This window comes from Cupressus sempervirens, chromosome 7, assembly GCF_028749045.1.
Source record: "Cupressus sempervirens isolate cs-2001-9-10 chromosome 7, ASM2874904v1, whole genome shotgun sequence".
NCBI classification, from domain to species: domain Eukaryota; kingdom Viridiplantae; phylum Streptophyta; class Pinopsida; order Cupressales; family Cupressaceae; genus Cupressus; species Cupressus sempervirens.
This window is the reverse complement of record NC_143124.1, coordinates 64,521,231-64,545,994: the sequence shown is the minus strand read 5'-3', so window position 1 is coordinate 64,545,994 and position 24,764 is coordinate 64,521,231. Positions and strand designations below refer to the sequence as shown.

The following is a 24,764-nucleotide window of genomic DNA, read 5'->3' as shown; positions in this document are numbered from 1 at the left end:
AAATTGCTCAGTTTGTAGTGGTCATATTAATAAAATTACTCCCTTTAGTTGGTTTGAAGTAATTAAGTCTTCGCAAAACGAATCCATTTCCTACCTCTCTCATCATACTCCCTAATCCTAACTTCTGATTTTAAGACAAGTGAAGAGAATGCTGAAACATGATGTAAATTGTGGCTTTACACCTACCAGTTGCCGATCCCTTTAAAAAATTGACTACATTTTTTAAGAAACCCGTTTGTGACTATCCGGCAATCATTTTAATGGATATTTTGGTATCATTTTTCAAAAAAAAAACACAACAAAAATATGAAGCCCAATAGTATTCTACAAAATTAAGCACTAATATCCCAGCCTTAAAATCAAGCATTCTATTTATAAGAAAATTTATAATAAGTTTACATTGACTGTCAAAGGGTGATTATCATGCATTTATTAAAGACAGCTGAAAAGAAAGGCTTGGCAGCTGTAGAGAGTTGTGGGTCCTTTGTCTGTGCTGGAAATTAAATAATTCCAACTATTTTAAACAAGAAAATATGCTATTGAATTGAAACACAAAGACGAACAAAATAAATTTCATGCTAAGCATTATAGCTTAAGCTTTTGAACCTGTCATTTGGCCGTTTGCATACAGTAGATACTCTCGCCCACAATTTTGAGGTTAGATGACGAGCTGTCTGAGACAGTTCTCTTGCGTACTTCAGTTCCATTCCTCTCATCTCATAAAATTTTACAAACCCGCTGTAAGGTTGAACAGCATTACGTAAAATATTTGCATCCTTGCAAGTCACAATTACCAATGCCCCATGACTAAGAATTTCCATGAATGCAAGTGCTGCGAGCTGATCTTGATAGTTGACTCCATCAAAAACAATGAGTGGTTGCAAATACATATATTCAAGATGAGATTTTATGATCTCTGCCCCAAATCCTTCCTTTGGGCCGCGGGGAAAGGAAAGTGAAAGGGGCATACTCAAATCACACATCAATTTGTATTGCATCTGTGCCATATTTTTGTTTCAATTTGCTTCCCCTATATCAAGTAGAAAACTTGATCTGTGAAACGAGGGATGAAAGCGGTTATAGAATTCTTTAGCCACAGTTGTTTTGCCCATTCTGGCATCTCCAACTATCCCTAAGATTCTACCATTTTCAAGAATATACAGTACAATGGAAGAAATTACATCGTCAATCTCTTTAACGACCTCATTAAGTCCAAGAGGACGATCTGTGAAATCTAGTTTTAGCTTTGTTTTACCCTCTCTCACTTCATTGAACATCGTGTCTACAACAGTTTTGCATAGATCGCCCATATTCCTAATGAAAAAAATCCACAACAATGAAATAAATTAACAAAATATAGGTGAATAGAAGAGCGCAGAAATGCTAGCAAATTATAGTGAAAGTAAGGTTTACCCTTTGAATGCATCGACCTCTATACCAGTGATGAAAGAGGCTTCGTAAAGGGCTTTTTGCCACTTTCCAAGCTTGTCGATGTATCTTCCCTTTTCTCTATATTTTGTGAATGCATCCGCATAGACTCCCTTTTCAGTGTAGCGGAGAGCATAGGGCTTGACATCGTAAAATAGAGGAACTATTTTAGCCCCAGTTTTGAGCATGAGCTCAAGCTCAACCAAACACCATGGTGAATTCACATAGCCTTGGGAGAAGATAGCTATTTGAACTTGAGAGCTGTGAATGGCTTGTTGTATGGTGACCGACAAAGAATCGCCCACTTGTAATTCTGGAGAATCCAGAAAAACTCTTAGCCCTAGATATTGTAGAAAGTGGTATAAAATGCTTGCGAGAGTATTTTTCACATCTGGACCTCGATGGTTGATAAACACATCGTATCGATGAAACGATGGATCAACTCTAGTAGAACTAGATGCAGGTGCCATTCCATTGAAGGCATTCTCCTGATCCATTTCACTGCTTGGCTTAGATTAAGAGGGGGATTGTATGGTTTGAATTATGTAGCCATTCCCATCTCAGTATTCCTCTTTTGTACATAAATTTATCTGGGGCAAGGAACATGTTGACAAGTTTATTAAAACGTCAAAGTCATCTCTTCATAATAAAATAGAATGATTATTACCAACGCAAATGAATTGGCATCAATTCAGAAGATCACCACAATTGTCATGTGACAAGTTGACCATTACGGGCAAAGTGATCCTATTCTTTCTAAAGTTAAGCATATACGCATTTTCAGAACTGGAAAACGGTCGCCCCACATTTTAAAACTATCTAAGAATGGTGAAAGAGATTATGAAAACTAAATTGATTTATTTAATAAGTGGAGATAAATATAAAACAGCGAGTGAAGATGACCACAAAGGTCTGCTACTGAAAGAGGTAAATCAAAGCAAATATTGGTTTGTAAGCCCATTGCTGAAGAAATGTGTTCTAAAGCATTCAAAGGAAAGGAAAAATCTAAAGCTATATGGATTCACAAGTCTCTTTTGAAATACAAGAATATTGAAAATACTTCAAAGTTGACATTAAAGCTTCCAAAGACTTCCACTCCATCTTCCTCCAAAATTCTTTCTAAGAAGCTTTGAAAGGTTTCCACTCCATCTCCTACCAAAATTATTTTACTTCCTCATACATCTAAACCTCAAACTATTTCCTCCATTATTACACCATCATTTTGCAACCCTTCAAGTTGTGTGTTAGTGTTGATCTTACCTACTTTCTCACCTACCCTTATGCAATATTTTCAAGCCTATACTTACTCACTATCCATACTAGTTTTATCTTTCCAAAGCATAAAACCTTGTCCTCCATATACATTATCTACCATCTCCTTTCCATCACCCTATTAGCATACTTGAGCATATCTTTCTATGGTCTTTGATTATCATGACTCATCCTTCCTATAGGAGCACTATCTAAATTGAAACAATTGGAGCTCTTTCTAAAAATTCAAAAATTCAAAATATATATATATATATGAAAATGTGCCTTAGTGAAAACCTGGTACACAGGCACCTTGGTAGTAAAAGTAAAGAGAAATAAATTTCTCCTATGGTGAAAGCCACTTCTTCTAGCACCTTGGATAAGTATTATGATGAAAACCTAGCAAATAGAAGCCATGTACAATCATTCCCTAATCTATCTATTCCATATTTCCTCTTTGATCTTGACAATGTTAAGTTATCCTTGTGTATTGGCTATCTTATTTGTCAGCTTGCCTATTGTGCTTTTCTTTCATTCACTCATATTTATTTAAGTCCAGAGGAAAAAAATGTATGCCTAAAATGTGAGCACACTTTTATGAGTCATAATATCCAATATTGACCAAGAATAAGGTCTCAAATGGTGGCTCATAGCTCTTTATTCATGGAGTGCAAGGGTTTTTAATGGAAGCCCTTAATTTGACCTACTTTATGTCCACACAAGTTCACCATAAAATGAGAGATTCAAAGATCAAAATATGAATGCAAATGAAGATGCAAGCTAATCTAAATGATAACAATGCAAAGCAATGCAAGAAAGGAAATTGAATCTATGAAAGGAAATAACAATACAATATTAATTTATGAAAACAAATATGACTCTCAACAAAAAATGTGTGTGCTAAAATGTTGACACACTTATATGAGTCAACATATCCAACATTTCTCAAGAATGAGGTCTTGAATGGTGGCTCATAGATCTATATTCATAGAGTGCAATGGTTTGTAATGGAGGCCCTCAATTTGACTTAGTTTGTGCCCATGAAAGTACACAATAAAATTAGAGATTCAATGATCAAAATATCCATGCAAATAAAAATCTAAGCTAATCTAAATGATAACAATGCAAAGCAATGCAAGAACTGAAATCTAATCTATGAAAGAAAATAACAATGCAATATTAATATATAAAAATAGATATGACTCTAAGATAATATGAAAATAAAAGGATGAAAAGTAATGATGGGAGCCATGGATGTAAGAGAGAAGTTGCAATGAAGGTCCAATGTCCAAATGCTAAGGCTCAAACTCCTTCTCCAGAATCACTCTCTAAACTTGTACCATAGCAATACTATAGCAAAAAACTATTTTCTCTATATCTCTCTCTATATCTTTCTCTATAAATTTCTCTATGTATTTCTCTATAATTCTCTTACTTCCTCATACATCTACACCTCAAACTATTTCCTCCATGACTACACCATTATTTTGGAACCCTCCAAGTTGTGTGTCGATGTTTATCTTGCCTACTTTCTCACCTACCCTTATGCAATATTTTCAAGCCTACACTTACTTGCTATCCATATTCCTTTTATCTTTCCAAAGCATAAAACCTTGTCCACCATTAATGTTATATACCATCTCCTTCCATCACCCTACTAACATATTTGAGCATACCTTTCTATAGTCTTGGCTTATCATGACACATCCTTCCTATAGGAGCACTATCTAAATTGAAACAACTGGAGCTCTTTCGAAAAGTTTAAAAATTCAAAAGAAAAAAAAAATTAAATATTAAAAATGTGCCTTGGTGAAAATCTAGTAAACATGCACCTTGTTAGCAAAACTAAAGAGAAATAAATTCATCCTATGGTGAAAAGCACTTGTTGTGGCACCTTGGATAAATACCATGATGAAAACCTGGCAAATAGGCAACATGTGTAATCATTCCCTAATCCATCTATTCCATATTTCCTCTTTGATCTTGAAAATTTTGAGTTATCCTTGTGTATTGGCTATCTTATTCATCAGCTTGCCTATTGTATTTTTTTCATTCACTCATATTTATTTAAAGGAAAAAAATGTGAGAAAACTTTTATGAGTCATTATATCTAAGATTTATCAAGAATGAGTCTCAAATGGCAGCTCATATCTCTCTATTCTTGGAGTGTAAGGGTTTGTAATGGATTCTCTCAGTTTGACCTAGTTTGTACCCATGCAAATACACCATAAAATGAGAGATTCAAAATTAAAATATAAATGTAAATAAAGATGCAAACTAATCTAAATGATAATGATGCAAAGCAATGGAAGAAAGGAAATCAAATCTATGAAAGGAAATAACAATGCAATATTAATCTATGAAAACAAATATGACTCTAAAATAATATGAAAATGAAAGGATGAAATCTCATGATGGAAGCCATGGATGTAAGAGAGAATAATCCAAGAAGAGAGAAGTTGAAATATATTTGTAATGTTTGAAACCCTAAGGCTCAAACTCCTTCTCCATAATTGCTCTTTAAACCTGTAGCATAAAAATACTATAGCAAAGAACTATTTTCTCTATATCTCTATCTCTTTCTCTATATAAAAATGAGGAGAGGGCTCCTTATAAAGGAAAATGTGGAGAAGGGTGGCTTCTCACAGCCAATATGGGATAATATAGTTTGATCTATGTGAAACAAAATCCCACCAATGAGAAAAGAGGAGTGTTTGAGAAGAAAGTAGAAAGAGGAAAAAAAAGGAATCCCATTTAGAGATATATGCATTTAAGTGTCGAGAAAAAAAAAGATTTATTTATTTATATTTAATTTATTTCCTTTTTAAGTGGGATTTTATTTAATTAAAAGGGAGCAAGTTCTTTTCATTAAATATGAAATATTTAATCAAATTAAAAGATGGGTTTTCTTAATCAATTAAATGTATTCATGTTTATGTGGGAAATGGAGATGAAGAAAGGTGCAAAAGTTGAAAATTCATCTCCATGGAAGACCCGTAATACATGTGATACTTTATACTTTTTCACAATATCGTAGGTGTCACACTATTTTTACCGAATTCTGACATGTTGGAATGGGTTATGAATACTTATTCTTGAATAGGAATACTTATTATCAAATAGAAAATGGGGTTCATGTTCCTATTCTTATTTGGTTCACCCAAAATTTAATGGGGAATTCACAGATATAAAATTTTATGTTTTCTAAAATAAATAAAACTAGAATACGAATATTTATTCAAATTCCACCTATTTAAGTTGAATAAAAAATATTTATTTTTTGGGCTAAAATTGGAATATGTGTTCCTATTTTATTCCTTTTCCAATTCCAATTTAGTGCATCCAAACAAAGAATTCAAAATTTCAAGAATTTACATATGGCTATTCCACTTGTATTCCCAACACTAAAGTTAATATAGTCGTAATTTGGATTGGACATGAGAGTTTTCACAATTATCATTGTTGCATATGCAAGTATACATTTATTATAATAATAATAATAAAAGGCAAGAACTCAGAAATAAATTATAGGAAAAATGGTCATTGCATACATTGAGAGGTTGGAACTTCCACGGAATATCAATAATTTTCAATAGAAAAATTTGAATTTACACACTCTATATATTTTTGTCAAATCCACCACTTGGAGATAGTGGCCATATGTTTAAAAGATCATCCTAATCTGAGAGAATTCAAACTAAATATAATAAATGATGGATGGGCAGAGGCACAAGAAAAATGAAAACACGAACACTATGTGTTGCGGCACAATAAAAATATATTGATATTCCATTCACTATGATTTCAAATGAATACATAGTGCCTTTTTGTAGGCAAGTGTATTATATTCTAGAGAAATCTAGTATTAGCCAATAAGACAAAATATCTGCACACTTCTGGAAAATACTACAACCAAAATACCTAAACCTAATAATCTAGAAACATCTAATGACAGACAATTAACTCTAAATAAAAATTATTATTTCTAACACTCCCCCTAATTTATACTATTTGCATCATTGATATTTACAATTCCCAATGCTTCCCTCAAAGTCTCAAATTGTTCCTATGCTAAGGCCTTGGTGAAGATATCTGTAAGTTGCTTCTCTGATCTACAATTTTGTATCTAATGAAGTGATACCTTGTGTCAATGTCCTTTGTCCTCTTGTGAAATACATGGTTCTTTGAAAGTGCATTAGTAGTAGGTCCATCTTGAACTTGCATTAAATATTTCAAAATCCTTCACATTTATGCTGCTTGACATGTTGTTGTTGTTGTCCCCACTAAATACTCTGCTTTGACTAATGGAAGAGTTACTACAGATTACTTCTTTGATGCCTAAGCTACAATGTTTGTCCCAAGATGAAAGGCATATCCAAATGTGCTCCTTCTATCTTCAATATTCCCTACAAAATCATTATCTATATATCCAACTAATTTAAAATCATCTAAAGTGGAATACAATATTCCATGATTCATAGTTTCTACAATATATCTTAATTTTCTTTTTCCCGCCCACCAATGTGAGTTCTTAGGTGAGTCCATGAATTCAAAGATTAAACTCACTCCATACATAATATCTAGTCTAGTTGTTGTGAGATACATCAAACTACCAACTAGTCTTCTAAATATGGTTGAGTCAAAACCTTTCTTAGTATCTTCTCTATTTAGTTTGGTGCCTACTTTCATAGGTGTAGAAACTGGACTACAATTTATCAAATTAAATATTTTCAAAACATCTTTTACATATTTACTTTGAAAAATGAAAAATTCTTTATCATTTTGAGTAACTTAAATGCCAAGAAAATATTTCATCAATCTTAGGTCTTTCATTTGAAATTCCTTTTTCATTTTTGATTTAAACATGTCAATAGATAGATATGTAGGAGATAATTTACATAGCAAGTCAAATTCCGATATTATGATTAGGATTTAACTATGTGATTTTGAGTCAAACTCATTGATGCATGTTTCATGAGTAGTGATTCAACATGAATCTATCTCTCATGAGAATAACTAGAACACTTAGCACTCATTGGATCTAGGTAACGATCACAAGGGTGAAGCACTGGGACTTCCTACGAGGTCACCCATCCCAATACTACTCCAGCCTAAGTGTGCTTAACTAGAAATTTTCTTCTATGGTTAAACCCAAAGCTTGAAACCCCATTTATAAAACCTTCACCAAGTGTTGTGCCTGATGAACCATTCATTAGAAAGCCCCTTAAGCTCATCAATTGATAAGTAGGAGATAATTTCCATAAAAAGTCAAATAATGATATTACGATCAGGATTTAACTGTGTGATTTTGAGACAAACTTGTTGACACATGTTTCATGAGTAGTGGATTCATTCTCATGAGAGATGGATTCATGTTGAATCACTACTCATGAAACATGTGTCAATGAGTTTGACTCAAAATCACATAGTTAAATCCTGATATTAATATCACAATTTAACTTGTTGTAGAAATTATCTCCAAGTTATCAATTGATGAGCTTAAGGAGATTTCTAATGAATGTTTCATGAGGCATAACACTTGGTGAAGGTTTTTCAAATAGGGTTGGAAGCTTTGGGTTTAACCGTTGAGGAAACTCTATAGTTGAGCATGCTCAGGCTAGAGTAGTATTGGGATGGGTGACCTCCTTGAAAGTCCTAATGTTTCACCCCTATGAGCATCACCTCGATCCAATGAGTGCTAAGTGTTCCATTTATTCTCATGAGAGATGGATTCATGTTGAATCACTACTCATGAAAAATGCATCAATGAGTTTGACTCAAAATCACATAGTTAAATCCTAGTAGTAATATCACAATGTTGATAGATAGATTGCTTATAAAGATCAAATCATCACAATATAAACAAAAAATAAAAATTTGACCTTATTCATTGATCTTGGTATATAATGTAGGTTCACTAATCCTTATCTTGAATCTGTTCTCCATCATTTATGAATCTATTCTATTATACCAGGCTCTTAGAGCTTGCTTCAATACATAGAGTATCTTCTTCAACTTATAAACTTTGTCTTCATATCCTAGTGGTTGCTACGCATAGACTTCTTCTTTCAAATATCCATTCAAAAATGCTGATTTGACATCCATTTGGTGAACCATCCATTTTTTTGAGTTGCAATAGCTAACACTATTCTGACAATATCAAGTCTTGCTACAAGTGCAAATGTCTCGTTATAGTCAATCCCATATTCTTGTGAAAATCTCTTAGCAACTAACCTTGCCTTATATTTTTCTACATCTCCATTAGCTTTAAATGTAGTATTACAAACTCATTTTAGACCAATGTAAATTGTGTTCTTAGGCAAATCAACTAATTCCCATGAATCATTTCTCTTGATAGATTCTATTTCATCATTCATTGCATTAATCCAATGTCCTTCCTTAATTGCATCTTCAAAATATATAGGATGTTGAGAAAATATAGAAAAAATTGATTACAAATCTATTTTACTTCCTTGATCATAAATCTCATTCAAGCTTGTAGTTTTCTTGCTTGTAATCCTTGATCTTAGTTGTGCGAGTATAGGGTTTGAATCATTACTTGTGAATTTGAAGATTCTCCATGTTCAACTTCATTTTCTAAGTAATCTCCTTGTGGACTTCATGGTAGAGTTCCTTCTTGGTCACTTGGTTGATCCTCTTGATCTTCATGATCCTTTTTATCTTTCTTATCATATGGTATTGTTGCAACACCTATAACAATTTTATCTATATTTCCATCCCAAGATTCATCATCTTTAAATATAAAATCCCTACTCACAATGAATTTTTTGGTGCTCAGATTAAATAACCTACATGCCTTAGATTTCTCATCATAGCCAATGATAATACATTTCTCACTCTTATTATCTAATTTACTTCTAGTTCCTTTAGGAACATGTGCATATGGAATACAACCAAATACTTTGAGATTAGAAACACTATGAATCTTACCACTCCATGCTTGTTGTGGAATCATTTCCCTCACAATATTTTTTGTACTTGTACTCAAGTTATAAATAGCACAAGAAACTACCTCAGCCCAATACTCATTAGGAATATTCTTACCTTTCAACGTTCTCCTTATCATCTCCATTATTGTACTATTCTTTCTCTCTGCAACACTATTTTGTTGTGGTGTGTAGCTAGTAGTAAATTGCTTTTTTATTCTATGATCCCTAGAATAATCTAAAAACTCACTTGACTTATACTCTCCTCCTGTATTAGATCTAAATATCTTGATAGGTAAACCACTCTATTTCCCAACAAAAGCCCTAAATTCTTTAAATTTGCCAAAAGTTTTAGATTTGTATTTAAGAAAGTAAACCCATGTCTTTCTACTAAAGTCATCAATATATGTTAAGAAATAAGTGCTCCCCCCTAATTATTGTGTTTTTATTGGACCACATATGTCTAAATGCAAAATTTCTAAAGGTACTCTTTCTCTATATGACATCCCTTTTGGAAAGCTTTTTCTATGATGTTTGGCCAAAATACAACTTTCACATGGACTTAATGATTCTTCAATTGAGAGTAAGCCTCTTACCATTTCCTTCCTTTACAATAAAGATAATCCTTTGGAATTTGGATGGCCATACCTCAACTTCCATATCTATGTCTAATCTTTACTTGTTTCCTTGAAGCTTGCTGCAATTTCATTAATCATATTTCTCTTCATCTAAAGTGGAAACATTCTGTTATTTGTCATTTCTACTCTTGCAATTACAAAGTTACTAGGATGCATATCAAATATAGTGCACACATTTTTCTCAAAAATAACTCTATAACCTTTTTGACTAAGTTTCTCCACACTTATAAGATCATGTTTCAAACCAAGTACAAAGTATACATCAAAAATATATTTCTTACTATGCTCTATTATGACATTGATTGTACATTTTCTACTTACTTCCACTATCTCATTATTTCCCAAATTCATTTCTAATTTGATTGATCTATCCAAGATTTCAAAAAAGTCTTTATTTCTTGTCATATGATTTCTACAACCACTACTTAGAAATTAAAAATTATTTGAACTCTCTTGGGCTACATTGCATGTAATAAACAATGTCTTCGAACTACACTTAGAAAAAATTGCATTTTGCTTACTCATGTTAGCTTGTTTCTTTCTACACTCATTTGTAAAATGTCTAAACTTCTTGCAATACTAAAATTGAACATCTATTTTATCATACCTATGTGATGTCTAGCTGTTATTACATCTCCTTGATTTGAAGTATTTATTTCTCCTACCTCTTGGATTTGGACTCTTTACTTCTTCCTTTTGAAAATTATATCTGTGTCTTCCTCTTCCTCTTCCTCTAAATCCAGAATTTCCTTTTCATTTGCTTCTACCAAATGAAATTTTTTTTTTGAATACATTCTCCAATAAATTACCATTATTCTTACTCAACCTATCTTCATGATTATACAAGGATCCAAATACCTCATCTATTAATAATGTTGTTAAATCCTTAGATTCTTCATATGCATCCACAATATTATCAAATTTACCAAGAAAACTTCTTAAATATATTCTCTACAACCTTATGATCAATAAGCTCATCAATATTCATCCTTATTTGATTAACCATATTCATAACATGATTTGAAAATTTCTCTACAGAATCGAAATCCTTCATTTGTAAATTCACAAATTCTCTTCTAAGTGCTTGTAATTTAACAATCTTTACCTTACTTGTACCTTAATATGTAATCTCAAGAATGTCCCAAGCTTGTTGTAAGAGATGGATTAATTTTTCCAACAACGGAATCATCCAATGCTTCTCCAATAAGCTACAAGGCTTTTTCTTCTTCTACCTATTTTCATCAAGCTTTTTCTTTTGATTAGTATTTAAAGTAGACTCATCTATAGTTTCAACATAACCATTTAATATTATATCTGATAAATCATAAGAATCAAATATAAGCTTCATTCTAAAAGCCCAATCATCATAATTCTTTCTAGAAGACGTTGGAATTAAAGGCTGAAAATTCCTTGAAGCCATGCCTGATAAAAACTAATAAAAAAATACACAAATATGCCAAAACCTAAATAGGGCAACAAGAAAATTATAGATCTCACAATAAAATTATTTATATGACTTTCTATCCCTTTCTATATTACAATCCTCTTTATGCACAATCCTCCCAACTCTTTTAAACCTTTCTCTGATACCAATTTGACGGATGGGTAAAGGCACAAGAAAAATAAAAACACATAACACAATGTGCTGCGACATAAATAAAATATATTTTTTTCCATTCACCATGATTTCAAATGAATACATAGTGCCTTTTTATATGCAAGTGTATAATATTCTAGAGAAATATAGTATTAGTCAACAGGACAAAATAACTACACAATTCTGGAAAATACTACAATCAACACAACCAAATTACCTAAATCTAATAATCTAGAAACATCTAATGGTGGACACTTAACTCTAAGTAGAAATTATTATTTATAACAATAAACAAGTAAGGGATTATATAAAGAGTGCATAGACCAAAGAAGAAACAAAAATGAAGGAATGCATAGAAAATGCAAGCTCACGATAGACATAATTATGCATGCAAGAAGTAGTTAAGTTTATTTATATAATACCATAGACATTGTGATAGTTTAAGTCATAACCTATTACAAATTTTGCCCACTTATACAATGTCATCATAAAAAGTAAGGTGCTAATATAAGTAATTTATTGGGCATTTTCTTCATGCCCAATAATGCATGATCAAAGTCAAAGGAATCTCTCCAACCTAATTTAGTTGGCACTTTATAATTAGTGACTATTTAGATAGTAGTCTTAAAGACAACTTACAATTCACCTTTTTAGACTTTTATTTTCCTTTGTCATTTTTCCTATATCATTTTTTTGCTATTTCTTATGATATTGCCTCTCATGGAAAGGCAAGTCGATAGATTTCTTTGTTTCTTTCATTTCTTATACCAAAGATTTCATTAACCTTTAGAGAAAAAAAAGCATAAAAGAATAGAATTTCTAATGATGTCAAGGCTAGGGCTATTTGGTATCTAAGATTATTGAGCAAGTCGGCTAGTTTAAATTTTTGTCCATAAGATTTTGAACTTAATAACATTGACAAACATTTTTGTTGTAGTTATTTTAATATTTAATTGTAAAAGATCAAAATATAAAAACACATTTACCTCCAGGTGATCTTGTATCTCCTAGCCCCTTTTTCTAAATTTGTAACTAGTATATTAATTTATTAATAGAAAGTGACTATTCATAAATAAATAAACCCATTTACTAAAAAATATTTGGGACACTAGATTTTCATGGAAAATATTAATAAGAGAAAAATAATGGAAAATGGTAATCTAAAATATAAAAACACCTATCAAGGTAATTTTGTAAGAGAAATACTTAGCACTAGAACCTTCACTATTCGAAGAGAGGCAACTAATTACTATAGAAGAAAGATAAAGGGAAATAACTCAACCACTAAAAAGAAATACCAACTCAATCAAATGATTTGCACTCTTCTGATAGATAACACATATATGTTGATGTAGATGAAGGATGGATAATCCCTATTGAAGATGTCCAAATCTTGAAACAAAGAGTAATAAATTGTAAAGTAACAAGATACAATCAAAGAATAACAATTTATTATTAGAATAAAAAATTGAATTGTGTCAAACTAACTTCATAAATGTTGGATTTTAAGGTCTTCCTAGTCCTAGCTCAATCAGATCACTCTCACAATCTTCCAAGGCTCATATACTAACTCTTCCTTTTGTTTCTTCTTCTCCCTATCACACTCTCTTAAATACAACATTACATTACATGTCAAGGCATTGTGATTCATAAGTTGGATCAAAGAGGCACATTTCCTATTATCAGAAAAATGTGTTATAACAAATAGGACAATCTTGAAAGATAAGTACAATAAGAACATAGAGATGCATGAATCAAGATATAGATTCATACATGATGTATGAATCATCACAAAAAGCCTAACCATCACACAAATGCACTCATTATGCATTACATATTGAAATTCCACCAACTAGTCAAGGTGCCAACAAAGAATACACTATCTAAGAGAAAAATAAGTATACTCATTGAATTGCAATTCAAATGATGTGTGATCATAGAGGATGATCCAAATTGCACCCACAAAAATGCAAGAATGAAGAACTACACACAATGTTCTAGATAGGACAACAAATTACAAGTTATTTTGGGTGTGATACAAGATGGCCATCTACCCAAGGGTTCTTCTCCATTAGACATGTCAGGTGAATAGAAGATTTTCCATAATAAGAACTTATGCACATCTAACATGATTCAAAATATAAATCCCATGCTCATTCCTAATCCACATCCACATGTATTGTTCTCTACAACCTAATCCTCCTTCTTGTTTCCCTTCTTCAAGTGTTATAAACCTTTTACCAACAATTATTTTCAAGTTTCTTATGAGAAAAAATATAGCAATTAATCTCCAAGTTATTATCCTTTACCTTATTCATATCCCAAGTAACCCTATAAAAAACCTCTTGTTGTATTTTCTCACCATTACTTATTAGTACCACTTTATCATTAGACCTTTCCTCAAGACCATTCTCTAATCTAGTATTAACTTTATAGCTTTGTCTAGTACTAAGAACTATTAAGGTCAAATATGTCAAATATGTGTTAACCCCATCAAGATCACTAAGGATATTCCTCTCCTTACTATCTCTTCCAAAAATGGTTGATCAATTTTTAGAGTTTCAAGCCTAACATTATAAATTGGACAAATCCAAGTGAGTCCATGTCTTCCATCCACTTTGTCCCCTAAAGCCAAAAATTTGTACTTTGATCCCCCTTTTCTTACGATGCATGTATTATTATTATGCCCATAAAAAATAAAATGCCTATAAAAATTCCATGGTGTTCCCAAAAATTAAGGGAGAAACATCCATAGGAAAGAACACTTCACTAAGAGGTTATATTGATTTAGATATTGTTGGCAATTTAGATAATAAAAGATCAACTACTAGTTATGGTTTTACTTTTGCTAGAGTAGTGATTAGTTGGGCATTGAAGTTGCAACAAGTGGTCTCACATTAAACTACTGAGGTTGTCTATATTCCTCTCACTGAATGGAAAAAAAATTGATTTGGTTGTAGCATTTGTGTGGTGATTTTGATTGTCGTCAACAAAGATCAAGCTTGTATTGTGATAGAAAAGGTACCATTGACTTAGTCAAGAATTTAGTATTTCATAGTAGGACTAAGCATATTGAATTTCGCTATAATTTTATCCGAAGTAAACGTGAGGAGGGAAAACTTCAATTCATGAAGATTAAGACCAATGAGAATCCAGCTATTCCATGAAAGAAATTAGATATTTACCCAGCTTCTCTTGACATTGTAAAGAAATAACAATAGGAATATTTAGGGGTGTCTCATACATTCCAACAGATGTGAGAAATTAGTTGAAACCATTACGACAGTTTCAGACGGCTTGCCATTGCACAGGTCAAAGATATGGGACAAAAGATTTACTCTATGCAAACTGACATAGATTCAGAAGTATAAGTCACGCATCTTGACATTTTATTTTCGCATTCTCTCTTCATTCACAAATAACATCGTACTTTGAAAAGTTTACCAAATTTTAATAATGTATCAAGATATTCAATGTCTATAATATTCGTATACGAGGACTTGATCGATAGCCTAGACCAGTAGCTCCATACAAAGTTGTATACATTCGTTTTGTTTTGCTAATAAAATCTGAATCCTTCCAACATTTTCTAAGTTGAGTTTTATGAATTTTTGCAATGCTCACCGTCAAATATATCTGAAACAAAAGTTCGTCTTGCACTTCCTTATAATAATTTGTTATCTCAATGATCTTTCAATTAAAATTTACGTGGTCTAAGACCTGTTTAGTTTTTTCAGGTAGATTGAATAGGTACTGAGCAAAATTTTCTTGAAAATTTTTCCCCTCTTCCTATCTTAGAGTGCAAGTTGGTTGAGCTAAATATTGTGGAACAATCAAATCTAGTTGTTGCTTCTGAAAAAATAAACTTTGAGAAAAGATTGTTTTCTTTCTGTTCATTAGATTAGATTAAACTTGGAATAATCGCACAAGTACAAGCTCTTAAAATTGCATTTCAACCAGTTTTTCTATGCTTCTAGTTGAGATAAAAAGTATTATATATTATGATTTAATTAAAGTTTTAGTAAATTATATAATCATTACCATAGTTTGATGAATGGTTATTAATTATTTGCAATGAAATAGCTATTAATTAAAATCTTGAAAATGATCTTTTTTAGAAATCTAAATAAACCGTGATAAATATGCAATCTATAATTAAATTGTAACTATTGTTGGGATTATACTTTCACTACTTAATGAAATCAAATATTGAGAAAAAATAAATTCAAAAATATTTATATTTAGTCTTTAATAATTATTTTTATATTTTGTCATAGAATCTTATAGCCAATGTAATAGGTATATACTTTGTTGAGCTACTTATCTTAAGCTAACATAAGAAATCTCTTAAAATAGAAAATTATATAAAGAAGCAATGTAATATATTCTAAGAACCATTATCCTTCATATAGGCTGAATGGTTGACATTTAAGAGTTTCAATATTGATGAGAATTCAACTTCTAAATTATGGGCCATCATACTTCCATTTTAAAGATTAACTATAATTAGCTAGAAAAATAATAATTTTGTCCCAGAAAATAGCTTTGTTTAGAAGGAAAATAATATTAGTAAAGACATTGTTAGGCTATCACATTTATTAAATAAATTAGAAGTTAATATACAAACCTAAGAAACCATAAATTTTCTTGAGGGTTGTAGGTAATTTGTATTCTACTATGCTTTTGATCTTATAGGCATTCACAATGACTACCTAATGTGAAAATGGTATGAATTTGATATTATATTCTTTTATTTCAAATATACTCTTGGATGACATAGCACAAATTTAACACTATTTAAGAATGTTAAAAATTTAATTCATATCTTGCAAGTTCCCTTCCCAATTTTTCTTATTTATTAATATGTCATCAAGAAATACCATTTAACATATTTTTGAATAAAAATAGGTTAAAGATAGATGTCAAGTCAAATTCAAATGTGTGTGGCATTTAAGATAGGGAAGGACATCATAGAAGTTTTATAACATATCCCTTTTGGTTTCGATATTATTTCTTAAATGCATAGCATATTAATTCTTGATTTCATCACTAGAATAAAGATTGAGTGTAGATGTGAGAATGATGATCAAGCTCCTCAACTACAACTATATATCTAATATGAAAATTATTTATGGTGATACAATCTAGTATAAAATCAACATTCTTTCTTGCTCAACAATGTGTGAGCTCATACAAAAAGATATTTTATTTTACAATTAAATAATTGAAATGATTCATTATCCATATTAAGAGACCCATATCTACAAACACACTTATAGGTGTTGTTACCCATCATGATGTACATAGTGATAAAAAAAATAAATCCATTGATTAAAATAAACTCTATGTTGACCCCATATGATGTGAATATCTATAATGAAGTATCCTTATCTTTTAAGTGATATCTATAAGTACAACACATAAATGTTGGGAGCTTAATTAACAAAGAAACCCTCCAAAATTATGCTTGATCCTACCACAGAGCATAAAAAAGGGAAAATAAAGCTTGAAGGTAATTAGGTCTCTCAAATAAATAATATAATATAAAGGGTATGGCCCACTATAAATCTATGCTCACATGTAATATGAAATGGTTTGGATATAGAATATATGTGATATAACATAGAAGAATGGATGATGATAATATGATGAATGACTTTATGACTTGATATATCTATTCAGCTCCCCTCACCCTACTAGCCTTGTGTCAAAGTATTACAAAGGGTAGACATAGTGAATGTTTTTTCATGAGATTTATGATCAAATGTAGTGTAAGGGGGAATGATAGGAGAAGTTGTATGGATGGGAGAATGAGGTGTAGGTGATGAAGGATATGGCTCATTCCAAATTTGGGAAATATCAAGATCAGGAACTATATCTTAGAGTTGCTAAAATGTAGAAAGGGCGTCGTTAGTTTGATCATTAAAAAAACTAGGCATAAAATGAGGATTAGGAGGATAACTAACAAAATATGTAATCCCATATAAAAGATAAATGAGAAAGCCACATGAAATTCTCATTATTCTTTTAAAAAATGTCTTATTAGAAAATTGTATGTTAGCTACCCTTTAAAGAGCATATCCAAGAAAGCAATGTAACAAAATGAATAATCTAAAGTTGGAGAAAATTGCATAAACATCATACATTTTAGTAACAAGTAATACACCAAATTAAATATGATTTCTATAAAAAAATAATAGAATCTATGTGATGTGTTTAATTCTCAGTCCATAATGTTTTTCTAGTATCTCATTAATTACATACAAAGAATGTATCACCTTTATGCTAGAAATTCATTGACAATTATAGGTCTAATACAAAAAGTTTATATACTCCCAAGGAAAAGGTTATGGAATAGTGTAGTGTGACAATAAGAAATCAAAATTGATGAATGTACAATAGTGGAAATATGTCATCTTCATGAATGAAGAAAGACTATATGAATACTACAAGCAACATCTTCAAAAGTGATATGAAGTCTATCTATAGTGTACATTTGGAAAAATTTTGTTTAAACTAATAATATCATGAATTGTAGTTAAAAGTACAAAACCCTTACCATAAACACATTAATAATATTAAAAGCTTTACAGTATTGTACAATTAAAAGAGGTGCACTATTTTAAAACCAATCAGGCAAAATCCATTGGAAATATTTTTTTGCATTTTTTTAAGAAGGAATAGCTCAAGTTCATTCAAAAACATCTTGCTCTTCTCACATAGATTTAGTACCTATAAGTTTTTGTCTCAACCTAGGTAACAATTTTAGAGTACAAAGAAAATATATGGTCACTAATGGTAGAGGCTTTACTATGTTTAAGATTTGGTCTTCGAAAGATATATTAATTTCTTTTGCTTGAACAACACACTAATTTTTAATGTGTTCACATCATCCCTTCTGAAAGTATACTAAAGATTTTAACTTCGATAGAACATTTGTTTCTTGTAGCTCTTAGTTATCACATAGGATTACATTCTTCTTCCTCTTTGTCGAAAATCCTATTAAATATGATAACTTTGCTAGCACAAACTAGGCTTTAACTGAGCTATCTACTATGACATTTGTTCACATTCACTCTCCTCCTCATCAAAAATAGTTTTTTAGTATTCAAAATAAATGGAAAGCATTTAAGGGGCATGCAAAAAATTCTAAGGATCCAATTTTTTCCATCTTAATATCATCTTCCTTCCATAATAGAATAATCACAAAAGTATATGTAAAATTCGATTGAAAAAATTATAGAGGCAAAAATTTTCAGACTAAGGGTCATTTTGAAAGTTACCATTCACCATTTTTAGCTATGCCAATTGAAATATTATTGTAGTATAAGAATTTAGTATGTTTTATAAATGATTTTGCATCACTTTCATGGGTATTTAAAAATGTGTACTAGCTCATCCTTAACTAAATAAGCTAAGAAGGATAGTAGGATAGGCTAACTCGAGAGGGGTAGTCATTGAAAAGGAATCAGGATGGGCTACCTAGAGAGGATGCATCAAAGCCCATAACCTTTAATGGGTAGAGATTAATAAATTAATTTCACCTTCCAAAATCTAAATTATGAGTATATATTGATGCACTCATAGGCCATTGCAATTTAGGAAATTATGGGAAGTGACTGATGCATTAACTAAACATCTCATTTTATTGAATCTTGAATCCATATCCAATAATAATCTACTCCTAACTAGAATGTCACTTAAATTATAGACCAAAATCTTCATTTGATGCTCTCCTATTGAATTTACTCCCCTATTCCTACCTATGTATAGGTCCTATCAATAACCCCCAACTCCTTGCTATCCCAGATTGAGGAGGCTCCCAAAGTGTAGGATACATTAATCAATGAGGGAGAATTCTCCACTATTATGTTCACCAATAAAGGGAAGGGATTTCTATTCTTTCTATTAATCCCCCCCATGACATGTGCATGTAGGTTGACTCTAGGGTTGATCTAGCTACTCTAGTCCCAACACCTTAGTTTATTTCATATATAAGAGGATGTGAGGGAAGTCACTCATGTATCTAAATAGATTTGATTCTAAACTAGAAACATCCTATGTTGATAAGTAGAAATATTAAAATATACCTATATTTTATCAAAAAAGATAGTAATACCCTAGCTATTGGAATGTAAACATATTGTAATTGAATAAGAAGTAACACCAAAACCCATTTATGTATAAGACATAGAAGAAAAAAAATTGGAATGAGTATATGGGAAACAAGATAGTAAGAGTAGTGTTGAATCAAGATCTTAAACTTTTGACTTCAAAACTAATTTTATTAATTCATATCAAAATCATCACATAGATTCATCAATAAAATTTTAATTCTGAAATATAAATGAAATACATCTAATTCATAAAAGTACAAGACATAACACAATGATTTGGTTACCTAGAAACACTTCAAGATGAAGATAAATTTGGGGTGGGGATGAAACCCACAAATCTTCATTGTTGCAATAATAAAGTTAACCTATTAAGGTTACAATATTTGACCATATGTAAGATATGATTTTTCATGTGAAAGGTCTACCATATTAAAAGCTTAAAGAACTATTAGGTCTCAGATTATTAAAGAATTTTACACTGACAATAAAGTAAGGACTCTATTAGGATATTAATATAGGTTTGTTAGGACTGCTCTATTAAGAGATTTACCCAGTCCCAATTAAAGAATAATTTATTTAGTATTTGACCCTTGGTTTTCTCTATAAGATGATATTGGGTCTCCTCTTTTCTATATCTCTAATCTAATTTTCCTAATTTGATAACTCTATTCATTCCTTCACTGCTCTAATTTCTCTCTATTGGATCTGTCTTTGAAACTTCATCTTACTTCTTCACATGCATATTCACTCCTTCCACATCTTGATAACAACTTGCAACAACTGAAGATTCTAGGGTTAGAATCCACCTTAAATAGACTTTCTATGAAGTTTCCAAATCATGATCAATGGTTTACATTTCATCATTTTTTTTTGCATATTTCCTATTTTCTAATTGGTTGAATTGTTCATCTTGGGATCATTACGTTCTGTAATGACAAGTAATCAACATCTTATCTAGCTCTACAAATATTAAATATCATAGAAATGTGAGCCAAAAACTATTTACATATGAGAGTGTGATATTACAAACTAAAATATCAAAACTGAATTCCTTAGCACTTGAATTCTATTATGCTCGGTCATGCATAAAACTTCATGTTGTTACTCAACTTCTATATACTTATTTTCTTAGCTCTTGATAAGTTTTCAATATGCTTGGTCTCCATTATATTGCTTGGCTCGTACTATATTTTACATCTCACATATCTACTCGGTCTCTATAAAATATACGTCAATCATTGTCTTACTCGATATAAGTATTATATGCTTGATGTTTGCTAGATAACTTTGTCACAGCGGTAACCTTGTAATCTTTCCTAGTAAATGACTTGTAAATGAATAAGTGTTTTTAGACTAATCAAAAAAATAGGTTTAGAGGTCAACAATCTCCCCCATTGATATTAGTGGGAAAAAAACTTTGTCATGAAATATTTTTGTTTCCAAATTTGTATTCTACCCTCAAGACCAGAATTTAATTCTTATTCTATTCAATATGATATCTACTTCTTATCTATTTCTATCTCCCTTTTTCTCATTATTTCATTTTACTTTTTCTCTTTTCCCATCATTTCTTATCATTTCTCATCATCTCTCATCAATCCCCATTGTTTTTGTCAATGATGAAACCTAGGGCTTTTGGGATGAGTTGAAATTTCTCAAAAAATTGTTGATGACTTACCACAATATTGGCATAGCCATTATTCCATCTCTCATGTACCTATTCCAAAATTTGAAATTGAATTTCTAGCTTGGCAACTAAATCAATGAATCCTTCAATGTGTGAAAAATTTGTCTCTTTCTTCAAAGTATCTCTAGCAACATATATTACAATCTGAGTTATCTCTATATATGGAAATCATTGAAGTTGAATTAATGCCAACTTATTCCTTATTTCTGCATCTTTATCCATGAGCTTGGTTAACCTCATCTATTTGAATGGGTGTTCACTATAGGAGGTTGAGCTTGACCTTGCGTTCTTTCCCAATGTGAGAACATTAGCTCTCATGCCTACATGCAATAGCTCTAATGAGCATGTAGTATCCATTGTAAAGAAAATTGTATCACACAATTTCAAATATAAAGACTTGATGGTCTTTAAAATTATTTCTAGTTGTGTAATAGATGTAGAAATCTTGGCTTGTCAAGTTCATGTGAGACTTTCTGTAATGGGTATGTGCAGGATCATGGTGTGCCAAAAAGTGGCAATGTGAAAAAAATGGAGTTTGAACACGTCTAAAAGCGCTTCAAAATCTGCTCTAACTTTTTTCCACCTATCCAAGTACCAAGCTTGGAAGGAAAGGCCAAGCCTTATCGGATATCTGATCTAATATCGGATATCCAATTATATATCAAATATCCGATTATATATTGGATATTCAATAATATATCAAATATCTAATAATTGTATGACATTATTATTATAATATTATAATAATATAAAAAAATTATATTATAATAGTATAATACATTATAATATAATATTATTATAATATAATATTGTTATTAAATATATAATATAATATTATTATTATTATTATAATTATACTATAATATAATAATATTATTATTATTAAATTATAATCGTATAATATTATACTATAATAATAATATTATATTATAATGTATTATATTATAATAATATAATATAATATTTAATATTATAATATATAGTAATGTAATATAATATATATATAATATAATATAATACATTATAATAATATAATTTAATAATATTATTATATTATAATAATATAATAATATAATATAATATTTTATATTATAATATATATTAATGTAATATAATATATATATATATATATAATATAATATAAAAATATATAAAATATAAGTGAATATAATATTTCAAAGCTATATGTTATATGTTATATATCTTATATATAAAATATAAGATATGTGAGCAATTGGATATCCGATACCTATAGCATTACATTAAAAAAATAGACCACACTTGCGAGCCCTTATTTCTCACATTTTGGGGGCCAGTATTAGCGCAGGATCGGATATCAGATATTAAGGTATGTTCTTTTTTGTTTTTTAAACTAATATTTAATCTAAATTCGATAGATTTTAGCATGATTTTGTTGTTTTAGTTCAATCTAGGGTTTTTCTGAAGAAAAAAAAATAGTTTAAAAAAAAGGTTTTTTTTAATATATATTATGTTTTGCAATTCAATAGGAATGGCTGATTAGAATGATGACACTAAGGTAAGGAATAATATTCCTAGTAACCCCCCACCAAATGATCTAGTACCCCCACAAAATTGTCCACTAAATGATCCTCTACCCCCTCAAAACCCTCCTCGAATCAAGGATTTGATAAATGAAAATCTCAACGAGTTGAGAGGTTTCCATAGAACATATAATAATGTACCTGCATTGGCTCCTATGTTATCCACGTTAAACACCATAGTGGATAACATTGAAACCCTTACAAACCAACAAAATGCCGCTCTTCATTAGCATGATCAAATGCACGAGATTTTTGATGATGGTTTGGATTATGATGCGGTTGCAGCCCTCAACATAAGCAAAGACAATTTGGCCAACCTTTTTGCAAACCCAAAAATGGGTTTACTAGTTGACATAAAAATATCCAAACTATCAATTAAATGGTGCACAAATGATGCCATACGTGCAAACTTTTGGGATCATTAGTGGATGGTCTTTGATGTCCCTCCACATGGAAATTTAGACATACCATTTTGTTTCCTTAGAAAATTATATGCTGAATTTTTGTTTAAACTTAAAGTGAACTATTGGAGCATGAAGCCCAACATGGGCTTAGGACTAGGAGCTCCTCAGGATAGACCCTCTTCCCAATGGAAGAAAGCTGGCACTTTTGTCCTTGCCACTGATATCTTCCCTCCTCCTTGAGTGCAGCATCTAGATATTATGATAGAGGCTAGCTCTCAAACTATCAGAGCCATTCATAGGCTAAGTAGCCTAATAATATCTCAGGCTAGTTCAATCCTACCTCCTCGTGTTGATGATGCTGGTGCTAGTTCATCATCGGCTAGCTCATCACATGTTTGTGTGCCTCACACTTGCAAGAATATTTTCCTGGGTCCCATAGGTGATCTTCCTAAGTATCATTTTGTATTAGACGAGGATACACTAGACACACACGCAAAGGCTATAGATCCTGATACGATAGAGGAGGGGAATGTAGAGGCATGGACTCCTTCGATGTCGATACATGTATATATATTTTTATTATGACATATGTGATTTAAAGTTAATTTTTATAATAGGGTAATTTTAATTTTAAAGCCATATTGACTTTTATATGTATGTGATCTTCATTCACGTTTAGTTGATGACCGAGGAGGAGCTCAGACAGATTGATGATGCCACGCTCTCGACCATTTCATTTGGCCTTGAGACATCTCCGGTATATTATGTTGTGTTCACATTTTTTTTCTATTTGATATTGTAGCATATATGGTTGCTAATCTTTCTTTTATCTTGCAGGTAGCACCTGTCTCGGAGGGACAAAGTGCAGAGGGTGAGCCAACACACATTGAAAAAGGAAAGGTAATTAGGTGCTTTCTATTTGATTAAATATCGATGCATTCTTGTAAAATGTTTGTGGTAATCCCATTTAATTACATTCTTTATTGTATATAAGGTGTCACTACTGGTGATGAGCCTGTGCAAATTTTGCATCGTAGACCATAAGAGATTTCCATTCACATTGAGAGCCCCATTGTATGTATAAGTATCATTTATTTTTTATTATCCTTATCTTCATAAATAAATTCAAAACT

General features: G+C 31.0%; 1 protein-coding gene across 1 annotated transcript; it reads right to left on the bottom strand.

Moving 5' to 3' along the window:
• Positions 1-517: 517 nt before the first annotated feature.
• Positions 518-2,048, bottom strand: LOC149545496 (putative 2' cyclic ADP-D-ribose synthase BdTIR). Its single transcript, XM_089790679.1, has 2 exons — positions 1,414-2,048; positions 518-1,314 (listed from the first exon to the last, which is right to left on the bottom strand). Exons 1-2 carry the CDS (start codon positions 1,923-1,925, stop codon positions 1,017-1,019), a joined length of 810 nt encoding a protein of 269 aa, XP_089646805.1. The 5' UTR covers positions 1,926-2,048; the 3' UTR covers positions 518-1,016.
• Between the last annotated feature and the right edge of the window lie 22,716 nt (positions 2,049-24,764).

What these genes read in the sequence shown, in the direction of transcription:
- LOC149545496 (XM_089790679.1), bottom strand. Translation starts at nt 1,925, where the DNA reads ATGGATCAGGAGAATGCCTTCAATGGAATGGCACCTGCATCTAGTTCT. An exon ending in GAGGTCGATGCATTCAAAGG is followed by an intron (nt 1,315 to 1,413) that starts GTAAACCTTACT and finishes TTTTTTCATTAG; the next exon opens with GAATATGGGCGATCTATGCA.